We start from the raw sequence: 15,815 nt of genomic DNA, 5'->3' as shown, positions 1-15,815 counted from the left end.
GATTGATGGGATGACTTCATTGCTTTTATAGCCTATTGATGTCTTCTGCACAACACATTATAAAGCTGCCCATGCCATAACTAATGGATTCATAGGAATCTTTATATGACTTTATTCATATACCACAGTGTGACCCACATGACCTCAAGTGGTTCTTCATTAATTCCTCTTTGTGAGCTGTAATGTACATTGAAAAAAATATAGAAGAGAAATTAGTGAACTGCACAAACCGACAAAACAGCGTGAGAGCTGTCTGAGCTAAAATGGCTTAAGGGTTAGAGAAACAAATTCCAAATTGTCTCAAAGCTTCAAATAGATGAATACCAGTGCTGCATATTAACTAATTTTTTATAAATACAAGAATTTCCTTGTTCCATGTTTAGGTTAAGAAGTTAAAAATGATTTCAAGAGCTTTTTAATTGTATCTGTAATTTTGGTTACTACAAAGCTATGGTGTTTTATAAGCATCTGTGAGTGTAATCCTGCATACCTTATATGCATCTTTAATCATAATCTTATATGCATCTATCAGTGTAATCCTGCATACTTATGTCAGACATTTCACTCTGTATACCTTCTTGTCCATGGGGACATCGAATTACACACAACCATTAATTTCTATTGCTTTAACCCCAATTACACCTGAGTTGCATCTCTAAAATATTTTATTTTTCTTGAAACATGTCAGCCTACAGTTCATGATTGGTACTAGGATTGAATTTGTTTTACTAGATTTTAAGGGGAGACCAATTATTTTTTTAACAGAAACATGAACAGTAATGGTATGTTTAAAGTTAAATATCAGTTATATAATTTTATAGCCATTGGTTTTTTTTTGTTTTTTTATTTGTTCTGTATTTACACTTTTTAATTATTCCACTGTTTCCACAGATAACTCTTCAGAATTTACAGATGGAGTATTTATTTTTGAAGACTACCCAGAGCAAGAGCCAAAAATTGTAAAGCGATATGATGCTATTGTTGTTGAACAATGGACAGTTCTGGAAGTAAGTTCTACTTACCTGAATTATACATTAAGCACTTTGAGATATTATTATAAAATGATAATCTGTATATATCAAAACAACTCTGCAATATACTTTCATTATTTATTTTGTCCCATTTTCTTGTAATTCTACTCTGAAATTGTGAGCTTTTTAGCTTCTGTTAGAAATTGAAGTGCAGAATACTGTTAGATTTCAACCAGGCATTGGCTGCACACTCTAGTGACCTGTTTCTAATTGTTCCTAATTGGCCACAGCATAGAAGGTAACCTAAGTTACAACATGGCAGCTCCCATTGTTTTATAGACACTAAAATTTTACACTTTTTTGTCACTATTTAAACAGCTAATGAAACTTATTAATAAAATACACGCACTGTTTACCTTCTAATTGATATAGTTATTAATATGAAAGACAGAAGGAGTTGTAGAAATATCAATCACAAGCTTTTTAATTATTCAGATGGGAAAGATTAAAAGTCCATTCACTTGCTTAGTATTGTATGTTCTTGTTGTGCTTAGGGATTCTTTTTTGTCATGCAAAAATTTATTTGAGAATTACCATATTCTTTGCATACAGATTAGATGCTGGCTTGTATACATTTCTATTTATAATGCAAATTTTCTCCTGATAGTCATATCAATGGATCTTGAGAGTTGGTCAACAGAAGTGATATGAAATTGTTTCTTTTTAACAGAGATTTCATTTATATAATTTCAATATAAATTACTGGTATAAATATATTAATAATATTATTATTATCAACCACCACTTTCCAATACAGAATATGAGCAGCAAAAAATGATTGTGCATCGCTGCAGGACCAAGGCTAATTCAGTCCCTTTTGGCCTAGAGAGGTCTGAGAGTTTGGAAAATGAAAGCAAACTAAGGGCTAGATTACGATCGGAACAGTAGTTTGCGCTCGTCTTAGAGCGTTAAAACCGTTTAATTATTTTTTTGCTTTCTGGGATGCACGCTCACATTCCGAGTTGAAAGTAAAAAGTTTGTGCACTCGCGTTCCAAAATTGCGATAACAAATAGACTTGGAAAAGTCACTAACGCAAAATCGCATTCCCCCATAGATTTCAATGGAGCTGAAAACATTGAATAAACCGAACACCCACAAGTTGCGCAAACACGGTCGCAGTTATTTGACCCCTTAAGGACAAGGCCATTTTTCAATTTCTTTCCCTAAAGGACCAGGGCAATTTTTACATTTCTGCGGTGTTTGTGTTTAGCTGTAATTTTCCTCTTACTCATTTACTGTACCCACACATATTATATACCGTTTTTCTCGCCATTAAATTGACTTTCTAAAGATACCATTGTTTTCATCATATCTTATAATTTACTATAAAAAAATTATAAAATGAGGAAAAAATGGAAAAAAAACACACACTTTTTCTAACTTTGACCCCCAAAATCTGTTACTAATCTACAACCACCAAAAAACACCCATGCTAAATAGTTTCTAAATTTTGTCCTGAGTTTAGAAATACCCAATGTTTACATGTTCTTTGCTTTTTTTGCAAGTTATAGGGCAATAAGTACAAGTAGCACTTTGCTATTTCCAAACCAAATCCAAAATTAGCGTTAGTTACATTGGGACACTGATATCTTTCCGTAATCCCTGAATATCCCTTGACATGTATATATATATATATATATTTTTTAGAAGACATCCCAAAGTATTGATCTAGGCCCATTTTGGTATATTTCATGCCACCATTTCACCGCCAAATGAGATCAAATAAAAAAAATGGTTCACTTTTTCACAAAAGTTTTTTTTACAAACTTTAGGTTTCTCACTGAAATTATTTGCAAACAACTTGTGCAATTATGGCATGAATGGTTGTAACGCTTCTCTGGGATCCCCTTTGTTTAGAAATAGCAGACATATATGGCTTTGGCACCGCCAAATGCGATCAAATGAAAAAAAACGTTACATTTTTCACAATTTTAGGTTTCTCACTGAAATTATTTACAAACGACTTGTGCAATTATGGCACACATGGTTGCAAAAGCTTCTCTGGGATCCCCTTTGTTCAGAAATAGAAGACATATGGCTTTGGCGTTGCTTCTTGGTAATTAGAAGGCCGCTAAATGCAGCTGCGCACAACACATGTATTATGCCCAGCAGTGAAGGGGTTAATTATGGAGCTTGTAGGGTTAATTTTAGCTTTAGTTTAGTGTAGTAGACAACCTAAAGTATTGATCTAGGCCCATTTTGGTATAATTCATGCCACCATTTCCCCGCCAAATGCGATCAAATAAAAAAAAAAGTTCACTTTTTCACAAACTTTAGGTTTCTCACTGAAATTATTTACAAACAGCTTGTGCAATTATGGCATAAATGGTTGTAAATACTTCTCTGGGATCCTCTTTGTTCAGAAATAGCAGACATATATGGCTTTGGCGTTGCTTTTTGGTAATTAGAAGGCCGCTAAATACCGCTGCGCATCACACGTGTATTATGTCTAGCAGTGAAGGGGTTAATTAGGTAGCTTGTAGGGAGCTTGCAGGGTTAATTTTAGCTTTAATGTAGAGATCAGCCTCCCACATGACACATCACACCCCCTGATCCCTCCTAAACAGCTCTCTTCCCTCCCCTACCCCACAATTGTCCCCGCCATCTTAAGTACTGGCAGAAAGTCTGCCAGTTCTAAAATAAAAGGTATTTTTAAAAATAGCTGATCTCCCCCAAACAGCTCTCTAACCCTCCCCCTCTACCTTATTGGTAGCCATATTCAGTACTGGCAGATGTACTCAGTTTACTAAAAAAATGCTTTATTTTTTCTGTAGTGTAGCTTCCCCCCACAAAGACCAACCCCCCACCCCTTCCCAGATCCCTTAGATGGTTTTTTTAATTAAATTTTACCCCACTCTATCCCTCTTTTATTCAAAAAAAATTCTGTAGTGTAGCCGTTCCCACCCGCATCCACCACGTGCACGCGCCCCTGTGCATCACTGCAATAACCGGAAAGCGTATGGAAGCGATCAGGATCGTTTCCAGCCGCTTTAAACCCCTAATGTCGTACAGGGTACATCGCTGGTCTTTAAAGACCAGTTTGTACAAGACGTACCCTGTATGACATGAGTCGTTAAGGAGTTAAAAGCGCAACATAAGGAGATTATATTGCATATTTCATAATCTAATGTTCTGCATATTGCAGAATATATTCTATTTATTCTTTATCTGAAGGATTTTTGCACAAATATATTTATACCTATATATAAATGATTATATATAGGTATACACACACACACACATATATATATATATATATATATATATATATATATATATATATATATCCATTTTAAAATACATAGAACATATTGCCCTTTGTGATGAACATCGGAATGTGAAATACTTAAACACTTTATTAAATATATATGAATATTGCATACATTTGATCTTTTATGGGTTTATCTACTTGACTGCAAAGGGTTCCAATGCGTGTATGTGTGTGTATATGTATGTATGTATGTATGTATATATATATATATATATATATATATATATATTATATTATATTATATTATATTATATTATATTATATATATATAGTCTTTAGATAAGATAAGCACTCACTGGACTTCAGCCGTCTGTGTTATAAACAATTTTATTAGTGACGTTTCGGGACAAAAAAACAGTCCCTTCCTCTGTTTTTTTTTTTTTTGTACCGAAACGTCACTAATAAAATTGCTTATAACACAGACGGCTGAAGTCCAGTGAGTGCTTATCTTATCTAAAGACTATTGAAATATCTCTATAGCACCCTGGCGGTTGGCGAAAGATAGTGAGAGTGCACACACCTACAACAAAATATTATATATATATATATATATATATATATATATATATATATTTATATATGTGTATGTGTGTGCGTATATATAAATACATCTGGACACACACATGCCGTGGTAATTATTCTAGCGAAAATCGTGATTGCGCACATGCTTTCGCATTTACTTTCAATTTGTAATATGGGTAGAATTTAACTTGTGCACAAACTACCTCGAAAACCTGATATCGCTTGTGCGCAAACGATAGTGCTCCACTCGTAATCTAGCCCTAAATGGAAAGGGAAATGAGAAAGGCACAGAATGGGGATCAGAAAGATACAAAATAGTAGAAAGATGTGAAAAGAAAGAAAAAATACTGGGAACAATGAGGAATAATATGGGGGTCCCTGTAGAACAGGTAGAAAAAATCAGCTTGCTAATAGATGTCCATGATTAAGGAACTACCGAAACATGTAGGACAGACTGGTTCCTGAACATGAATTATCTGAATTATTGTTCTTAAGGCTCGTTGCCACATTTGAGTGTTTTTTTTAATTTTTGCAAATATGGATCATTAAAAGGCTTTTTAAGGATCGCAGTGTTTCTTCTGGTTTTTTTGCTAATAGATACTGTATTAAATTAAGTAAGAAACACATCAAATGTATTATTATTATTAAAAATAGTAATAACAATAATCGCATTAATAATAAAAGTAATAAAAACAATTTATTCATACTACACCAAGGCAAGGGTGCATATTTATAAAAGGTCACATAAAAAAGTCTCACAAACAACAAGAATGGCACTTTTTAATAACAACAGTGATGGCCAGCTTCCTAACACTTAGGGGCCACAGATCAATATTTTAGAATCTTTAAGGGCTGCAATTAAATGTATGGCTATTAAAGGGATATGAAACCCCCAAAAAATATTTTGTGATTCAGTAAGAGCATATCATTTTAAAAAGGTTTTCAATTTTCTTCTATCATCAAATTTGCTTTGATCTCATGGTATTTGTTAAAGAGATACCTAGGTAGGCATCTGGAGCACTACATGGCAGGACATAGTGCTGCCCTCTAGTGCTCTTGCACATGGATAACATTCTTGCAAAACTGCTGCAATATAGTGCTCCAGAAATGGGCCGTTTCCTAAGCATCTCACAAATAAAAATAATATATATCCTAAAAATGTTGAGTAGCAAAGGGACAGATTTAGGTAAAGTTGCTGTTCTTCCCTCCAGAAGGTTTTTTTTTAGTTTGGCCGGCAATTTCCCACCTACCAGAAGCTTTCAGTATGTGCCTTTTCTTGGGGCCATAAAACCTATGGCACACATTCTTTGTTTTGCTTTATCCCAAAGGCCATAAAAACTAGTGCAGAAGGCCCATGTGACCCATGTGACGCCATTTGGCCATACCTGAATAACAACATTAAGGTCATAAAACGGTTTAAAGAACACGTTAATTACAGGTAGAAAGTCGCATATAAAACAACCGGTGCAACACATAAATATGACATAAAATGCACCTCTTTCATTTTTATTGTTAAATAGGTAGCATACTTTAAACCTGAATAAGATTCAAATTTCACACCTCCATCTCATAAATTGCAATATCCACCAAAATTATAGGATACTTGTAACTTTTACACCTTTATTACTAATTCATTATATGATCTGTCTTCTTGTTAGTCACTTGGCACCAAAGACACAAACCATTTTACTAAATGTCCTTTCCACCAACAGAAAAAATAATGTATATGAACAATGAACTTGTAACTTAAAAAAAAATGTTTACATTTTAAGCAAAATCTGTTAAAATTAAGTTAAAAAAAACCCCATTTATTGCTAGGTTATAGCCTAAATTACAAGTGGAGCGCAAAAAAAGTTAGTGCTATTGTGCGTTAACATTGGGAACATTGTTCAAGTACAATCAATTGGGCTTCTTGTTTTGCGCTCATATTACAAGTTGAAAGTTAGTTTTTTATTGCTTGATCAAAAGTCTAGGGAGAGCTAATTTCTGCATGACACATAGCACTTGTGCGCTAAATCCCAAGCATAATAGACTTCTATAGGGGTGCACTGTGCTGTAAAATACATGTAGGATGTTGATCAAGCGCTAAGTTAATGATGCACAAGTAGTGGAGTTCTTTATGTAGTTCTATGGTATACTATTAACCCTTTCACCCAGTACGACGTGTATATATATACGTTGTGTGGTACTTTGGCTATCATACCGCACCACGTATATATACACGTCGTCCCTTCAGAAAGCTCCAGCACCCTAGGCTGTTAAGTTACAGCTGAGATCTGGTTTCCTGAAGCTTAAGGCATCTGCCACATATGGAGCCGGAGCGCTATTGCCTGATAGGTACAGACGGTAACACTGTGTGTGTCACCCTCTGTAATGATCTTCTGCTGGAGCCGGTGGGAGGTGTGGGTGGGAGTCGGGTGGCGGATGGGCGGCCCAGCAGGGAAGGCGGGAGGAAGTGGGAGGGGCCCTACACTACAGAAATGTTAAACTAAAGGTACATGGAGGGATGGGGCATCTTCGCTACAGAAAAGGGGATGTGGGCGGCCCCTTAACTAAAGATCGCTGGTGGGGGGAGGTGGGGGTTACACTACCTACAGAAAAAAAATATTGATAAAAAAATGTTTTATAGGTACTGCCAGCTGGCAGCAATAGTTAGGGCAGGGGAGGTTTAGATAGCTGTTTTAAGTGGGATCAGGGAGGTTTGAGGGTTAGGGCCATTATACACTGCAGAAAAAAAAATTGTATTAAAAAAAAAAGATTATTTTTTTTTATTGGCAGACTGTCTGCCAGTACTTTAGATGGGGGTGACCCCAGTGCGGGGGGGGGGGGGAGTGTCAGGTATGAGGCTAATCTCTACACTAAAACTAACATTAACCTTTTAAGATATTTAATTAACCCCTTCACTGCTGGAAAAAATAGAAGAGTGGTGCACAAAGCCATATATGTCTGCTATTTCTGAACAAAGGGCATCCCAGAGAAACCTTTACAAACATGTGTGCCATGATTGCACAAGCAGTATGTAAATAATTTCTGTGAGAAGCCCAAAGTTTGAAATAAGTACCAATTTTTTTTTATTTCATGGCATTTGACGGTGAAATGGTGGCATGAAATATACCAAAATGGGCCTAGATCAATACCTTGGGTTGTCTACTTAAACATATATATATAGATTTGATAGGTAAATAAAAAAAAAAACAAGGCTCTATTTCTGTTTAAATGGAGCGATAGCAAAAATGCTAAATATGCTCTGGTATTTTGGGCAAGTTTTTGTCTGGAAGTCCCAGTAGTGAAAGGGTTAAAGGGATATTAAACCCAAATTTTTTCTTTCATTATTTGGATAGAGCATGCAATTTTAAGCAACTTTCTAATTTACTCCTATTATCACATTTTCTTCTTTCTCGTGGTATCTTTATATGAAAAAGCAGGGGGACACTAAACCCACATTTTTCTTTCATGATTCATATAGAGCATGCAATTTTAAGCAACTTTCTAATTTACTGCTATTATCAATTTTTCTTCATTATCTTGCTATCTTTATTTGAAAAAGAAGGCATCTAAGCTAAGGAGCCAGCCGTTTTTTTGGTTCAGTACCCTGGATAGCACTTGTTTATTGGTGCTGACCAATCAGCAAGGACAACCCAGGATGTGAACCAAAAAATGGGCCGGCTTCTAAACTTACATTCTTGCTTTTCAAATAAAGATATCTATCTGAATCATAAAAGAAAAAATGTGGGTTCAGTGTCCCTTTAAGCTTAGGAAGTGGCCTGCTGATTGTTGGATACATTTAGCCATCAATCAGCAAGTGCCACCCAAGTGCTGAACCAAAAATGGGCCGGCTAATAAGCTTAAATTCCTGATTTTCAAATAAAGATACCAAGAGAACGAAGAACAATTGATAATAGGAGCAAACTAGAAAGTTGTTTAAAATTGCATGCTCTATCTGAACCACGAAAGAAAACATTTGGGTTTAGTGTCCCTTTAATAATAATAATAGTTGACTTCTGGTCTCAAAAAGCAGTACATTTTACAGCAGTATTTTAACTTCTGATCCCAATGCAATATTTAACTCACCACTTGTAATACAAGCACTATAATAATGCTCCCGGCTCTATCCATTTAAAGTATACAGAGTGCTACAAAATATCATATTGTGTGTTATTCTTTGCAACGTCACTCAAAAGTTAACGCAGTCTGCGCTATTAATTGCTCTTTACTTGTAATTTAGCCGTATATGTGAACAGCGCAATGCAGCATAAAGGTGCATGATAAAGTAAACCCGTCAACATAACGTTACTTCTCCATTTCAGATTCAGACAGAGCATGCCATATCCTTGTGCCAATTTTACTTAATTTCCCTGTTTGTCTTAATTTGACTGATATATAAACAAACTGATGAAGTCTAAATGAAAAGGGAATTATGCCAAAATAACTCTCTGTTTAATAAAGAAAATTGTACTCACAAATATAAGATAATGAATTGCCTGCTAGAACATTAATTCTGAGGACTTCAGACCCATCTGCTGTGTATAGTACCCTCCCCACAGAATCCTTGCTAGCGCTGTATGAATTTACTGTGGTTTTAATAGAATATATTCACAGTGGTTATAGCCACATGATCTTCAGTGAATGGTCCACTACAGCAAGGGCTTTATATTGAAGGCAGTAACTAATAGCAAGATACATTATAATAATATTTATACTACCATAACAAATTTGTAATAAACTAGATTACAATCACATTTTTAGTTAAAAGTTAATTTTAGTTACTGTTAATCTATTTGTTATTACAAGATTTGTCTGCAGACTTGCAATAAATTAACATACTAGGTGAGTGTTAACATTTTTTAATTCATTAACACTTGTGTTTGCTGCAATTGCTTTTCAATAGCCAGCCTCCACCAACCACTATGTCTTACTTGAAGGAGCAAATCAGGGTTTGTTACTGGAGTTGAAACAACGAGTCACTGACATTTTGTTGCAAATTCTCCATTGTTTTGCAGTTTATTAAAATAACCGATTAAATACAGTAGAATTTCATAACCAACAAATGTACAGTATAATAAAAAAACAATGCAATAGCACTTGCTCTGAAATTAAATGAGCAGTACATTTTTTTCTGACAAATTTCAAAAGTTATTTCAATTTACCGGCCTCTTGTATCATGTGACATCCATCAGCCAATCACAGACTCATATGCATTGTAAACTCTTGCACATGCTCAGTAGGAAAATGTGCATATAAAAAGACTGCACAATTGATAATTGGAAGCAACTTGGAAGGTCTCTTAAAACTGTATGCTCTATTCATGAAAGTTTAATTTTGACTTTAGTGTCCCTTAAACTTATCATCTCTGCCGAGGCCAGTTAGGTACAGATATGTGGCAAGGTTAGGCTTGTAAAGACTGCAGTGTGTACTTACAGTTCTCAAGGAGAAAACCCACAAAATTTTTTTAAGTGAATGTAAAGATTAAAGGGACAGTCTGAGGCCAAAATAAACTTTCATGATTCAGAAAGAGCATGTAATTTTAAACAATTTTCCAATTTACTTTTATCACCAATTTTGCTTTGTTCTCTTGGTATTCTTAATTGAAAGCTTAACCTAGGAGGTTCATATGCTAATTTCTTAGACCTTGAAGCCCCACCTCTTTCAGATTGCATTTTAACAGTTTTTCCCCACTAGAGGGTGTTAGTTCACGTATTTCATATAGATAACACTGTGCTCGTGCATGTGAAGTTATCTGGGAGCAGGCACTGATTGGCTAGACTGCAAGTCTGTCAAAAGAACTGAAAAAAGGGGCAGTTTGCAGAGGCTTAGATACAAGATAATCACAGAGATTAAAAGTATATTATTATAACTGTGTTGGTTATACAAAACTGGGAAATGGGTAATAAAGGGATTATCTATCTTTTAAAACAATAAAAATTCTGGTGTAGACTGTCCCTTTAATAAGAAAGTGCCCAGTTTATAAAAATTATCTTAAAAGCCGGGGACTTTCATTTATTAAACTTTATATTTAAGCGTTTTTTTTTTTAAATTACTTACTTTTTTCCTTATGACAGCAGACCAGCAATCTTCCTCCCGCAACTCCTGCTGACCTTAGCACAGCAATGATGAATCCGGCTTTCCTCCAATCATTGCGTGCACCCCAAGGCGTTCAGCTCGTGAGGCCACGAATGATTGGAGTCAGCCGGATTCGTCATCCGGACTACGCTGGGTACGGCAAGAGAAACGTGTGCGGAGGATCGCCGGTCTGCTGTCATAAAGAGAAAGGTAAGTATTTTAAAAATAAATCGCTTAATGTAAAGTTTAATGAATGAAAGTGCCCCTGTTTTTATGTGTATTTTTAAAAACTGGGCACTTGCTCATTAAACTTTACATTCACTTTAACTTCACCTTATTAAAAAAAAAAAATTACAATATCAAGGTGTTTAGTTTTATTAAATTTACAAATCGTGATACAAATACACTTGCTTAATTACCTAATGAGATGCTGTGGAACTACTGATGCCTGTGATGTCACACACAAAACAAATTGTGCATCCCTACACTAGAGACCACTCTGGTCCCCTAAACCGCCATATACTTTGTAACTATGACGATGACATGGCATGCTGTGAGATGTTGGTTGGATCACTCTCCACATGTAATAATGTTTTAAAGCAATAAAACTAATACATTGTAGTGTAAAGCTTCCTTTGAGTGAGGCTGTTTCCTCCATAATTCATTCTTCTTGTAGATTTAGAGCAGCTGCTATAGCTAACTGCTCACTAGAGGTCACATGTCAATCAAAACTCAGAGAACTCTCCAGAGATAAAGTTCTCCAGTTCCCGTTCCAGTCACATTTCATTGTTTCTAAGCAGATCCATTATGATGTATAGTCTATCTCCAAATATTAGCACTTATTAGGGTTGCACCGATACCGATACCAAGTAATTTGCATGAGTACTTGTACTCGTGTAATGCACCGATACTTAAAGGGACACTGTACCCAAAATTTTTCTTTCGTGATTCAGATTGAGCATGAAATTTTAAGCAACTTTCTAATTTACTCCTATTATCAAATTTTACTTCATTCTCTTGGTATCTTTATTTGAAATGCAAGAATGTAAGTTTAGATGCCGGCCCATTTTGGTGAACAACCTGGGTTGTCCTTGCTGATTGGTGGATAAATTCATCCACCAATAAAAAAGTGCTGTCCAGAGTACTGAATCCAAAAAAAAGCTTAGATGCCTTCTTTTTCAAATAATGATAGCAACAGAGAACGAAGAAAAATTGATAATAGGAGTAAAATAGAAAGTTGCTTTAAAATTGCATGCTCTTTCTGAATTACAAAAGAAAAAATTTGGGTTCAGTGTCCCTTTAAACCGATACTTCCTACCCATATGCTATCTTGTGACTTTTTTTCAAACTGCATGTTCTCATTTCATTTTAAGCTGGAGTGGAGACTAAACTAAAAATTGTTTTACTATTGTTCAGCCAATACAAATTGTTGTTATTTGTATTTTTCTAGGAGAGATCACTGTACCTCGTTCAGGACAAACCCCTGAAGTACTGGACAGTTAATAAACTGAGATTTTCAGCACTGGCTAAATGGCCCAAAAATATCTTTCTGCCCCATGCAGTAGTGTGGAAAGTGAAAGACTGTTTAACTTAGAGTCAAACCTCCTTACTGATAGCAAAACAAGGCTCAGACTAATAGCTGAACATGCAGAGATGCTTCTGTTCTGTTCCTTAAATAGAACTTGCACTAACTTTTGAAAAATTATTCGTATTGCTTGATTGCCTTTTTTACTGCTAGTTCTCATCTTGCACAATTATGTTCAAAACATACTGTACTCTGAGGAACCATCCATACCCTTAGATTATATAATTGAAGGAAGAGTCACTCATAGGACAAATTAAGTTAATTCCAATGAACACTCATCCTGCAATTATAGGACTAGATTTAGATTACATTTGATTGGTAAGCTTTACCAATGCTCTGTTCACATTTCCAATTTCCATAGACTTTAATGGAGTAGGACAGTGTAATGAGATCATTGGTAAAGCTTGCCAGTCAAATGTAATCTAGCCCATAGTGTTGTTCCCCATGATTAAACAGTGCATTGTTCTATTTTTTTACTGTATTGCACTTTTGGTTGGTTGTAATTTTATATTTGTTATTTATTGTTGTGTTATTAATATATTTTTTGTAATATTTTTATTTATAAACATGTTCTGTGAACTTTGTGACAAATAAAACAGTTTTATTATTTCATATTGTCTTTTGAGTTACAGTCCTTCATAATTATAAAGAAGGAATCTTAAATAGTTAGTCTGTATTGTGCTTGGTAAACTGTCACATGACAGTAAAAAAAAGTATCGGTAATTGGTATCGGCGAGTATTTGAAAACAAGTATCGGTTACTTGTACTCAGACTTAAAAAAATGGTATCCGGTGCAACCCTAGCACTTATGATATTAGAGTAACCAAACCATTAGCAATATTTGGTTAACCATTTAAAAAATAAACTAAGGTCTACCTCAAAATCATTTGAAGTTAAATGTATAAATACTTGTAATACATTTTGATTGAGCCATGTAACACACTTGATAGAATAAAGAGCCAGATTACGAGTGGAGCGATAACAGATAGGCGCAAGCGATAAAGGGTATATTGCGGATGTTTGCGTGTGTTGGGTTTCCGCTAGTATTACAAGTTGATAGTTACTGGATTACGCTAGAATGATTACCGCCTCCTCAGAGCTGTGGTCAATTGTTAGGCAAAACAAAAAAAAGTGCCACAAAACACATCAAAAAATACATTACAAAGTACAGTTACACTTATAATAACACTATGTAATAAAAAGTATTCAAATAAGATATGAAGTCTCAGGTGTTAGAGAAAAGGCAGGCCAAAGGGCTTTATACATAGAGATACATACATATACATGTCCTAAAGATGGATATGTATGTGTGTCATGTATATATATAATATATATTATATATGCTACTAATAGCTAGCTGTCTCTGCATTCATGCAATGTCTAATCATAAACTCTCAGCGCTAATGTATGTTAGCTACTAATAGCTAGCTGTCCTCTGCATTCATGTTATATCATAATCATAAACTCTCAGCGCTAATGTATGTTTAGCTACTAATAGCTAGCTGTCTCTGCATTCATGTGATGTCTAATCATAAACTCTCAGCGCTAATGTATGTTAGCTACTAATAGCTAGCTGTCTCTGCATTCATGTGATGTCTAATCATAAACTCTCAGTGCTAATGTATGTTTAGCTACTAATAGCTAGCTGTCCTCTGCATTCATGTGATGACTAATCATAAACTCTCAGCGCTAATGTATGTTAGCTACTAATAGCTATCTGTCTCTGCATTCATGTTATGTCTAATCATAAACTCTCAGCGCTAATGTATGTTAGCTACTAATAGCTAGCTGTCTCTGCATTCATGTGATGACTAATCATAACTCTCAGCGCTAAGTATGTTAGCTACTAATAGCTAGCTGTCTCTGCATTCATGTTATGTCTAATCATAAACTCTCAGCGCTAATGTATGTTAGCTACTAATAGCTAGCTGTCTCTGCATTCATGCGATGTCTAATCATAAACTCTCAGCGCTAATGTATGTTAGCTACTAATAGCTAGCTGTCTCTGCATTCATGCGATGTCTAATCATAAACTCTCAGCGCTAAATGTATGTTAGCTACTAATAGCTAGCTGTCTCTGCATTCATGTTATGTCTAATCATAAACTCCTCAGCGCTAATGTATGTTAGCTACTAATAGCTATCTGTCTCTGCATTCATGCAATGTCTAATCATAAAACTCTCAGCGCTAATGATATGTTAGCTACTAATAGCTGGCTTTCTCTGCATTCATGAACCCATCGAGGTAATAGTAAACGGACACTTAAAAAGTTCATTACTGAATGATGCTAAATACTGTATGTTGTTGCATGTGAAGGGCAGTGATTGTTTCAAACTGTGTTCTTCTTTTCCTCCCTTCCTCCCCTCCCTTGCTCCCTTCTTTCACTACCTTTCTTTCCCTCCCCCTTTTCACCTCTCACTCCCCACTTTTCTCTCTCTCTTTCTCTCTCTCTTCTTTCCTTTCCCTCCCTTTCTCCCCTCCCCCATCTCTCTCTCTCTCTTCTTTTCCTTTCCCTCCCTTTTCTCCCCTCCCCCCCCTCTCTCTCTCTTCTTTCCTTTCCTCCCTCTTTCTCCCCTTGCCCTTCTTTTCTCTATCTCTTCTTTCCTTTCCCTCCCTTTTCTCCCTTTGCCCCTCTTTTCTCTCCCTTCCTCAGGGATACAATTCAACCCACCTGTATGCAAGTGTTTTCCTAGCCCATTTTCTTTTGACTGTTATGAATTTTTTTTTTTTTATTTACACACTGACCCAAAAAATATTAAGCTCTCTCCACTTCTATGGGGGAATAGGTTTTTGCAGTGTGGGATATTCCAAGCTCATCTGTTTGGGCTCGTCGGGTTAGCGCGCAAGCAAAAAACAAGTTTTAGCATAATCTGACGCACACAAAATCTTATTTCTAGCGCAGTTAATGCTCAAGTGGGAGCATAAAATAAAACTCCACTTGTAATTGGCTTAAAGTGTTTGACTTCTCTTGCAATAAATTAACATACTAGGTGAGTGTGAACATTTTTAATGCATTATTACCATGTTTGTTAAAATAGTTTTTTAAAGCAGTACAGTAGGAACATAACAGATAACAAATTACATACAACCTAGTATATGAGCGCGCTCAACAAGTGGAAAATGTTTGCACAAAGTAATGGGCCTCATTACATATGCAGCGTCGCCCGCAAAATCCTCCGCCGCCAGTTTTTACGCGATTTTGGTATTACATATACGGCGTAGCATACAAGGTTTACACGCGTATATTTCACCCTTCAGACATATTTTTTTTACCCATAGACTAACATAGAACAGCCGCGCAATTTGGTATCCAATATACAGCGTAAGGACTTACGCGTGGCAGAT

General features: G+C 35.6%; 1 protein-coding gene across 1 annotated transcript in view; it reads left to right on the top strand.

Annotated features, from left to right (window-relative positions):
* The window catches only part of RFTN1 (raftlin, lipid raft linker 1), an 885,191-nt gene that overhangs the window by 737,001 nt on the left and 132,375 nt on the right, over positions 1-15,815 (top strand). The window contains exon 7 of the mRNA XM_053714209.1: positions 892-1,007. Within this exon, the coding sequence (XP_053570184.1) occupies positions 892-1,007 (116 nt within the window). The remainder of the gene's footprint in view (positions 1-891; positions 1,008-15,815) is intronic.

The sequence above is a fragment of the Bombina bombina genome, chromosome 5, assembly GCF_027579735.1.
Source record: "Bombina bombina isolate aBomBom1 chromosome 5, aBomBom1.pri, whole genome shotgun sequence".
Taxonomy (NCBI): Eukaryota; Metazoa; Chordata; class Amphibia; order Anura; family Bombinatoridae; genus Bombina; species Bombina bombina.
This window is presented reverse-complemented; position numbering and strand designations above follow the sequence as displayed.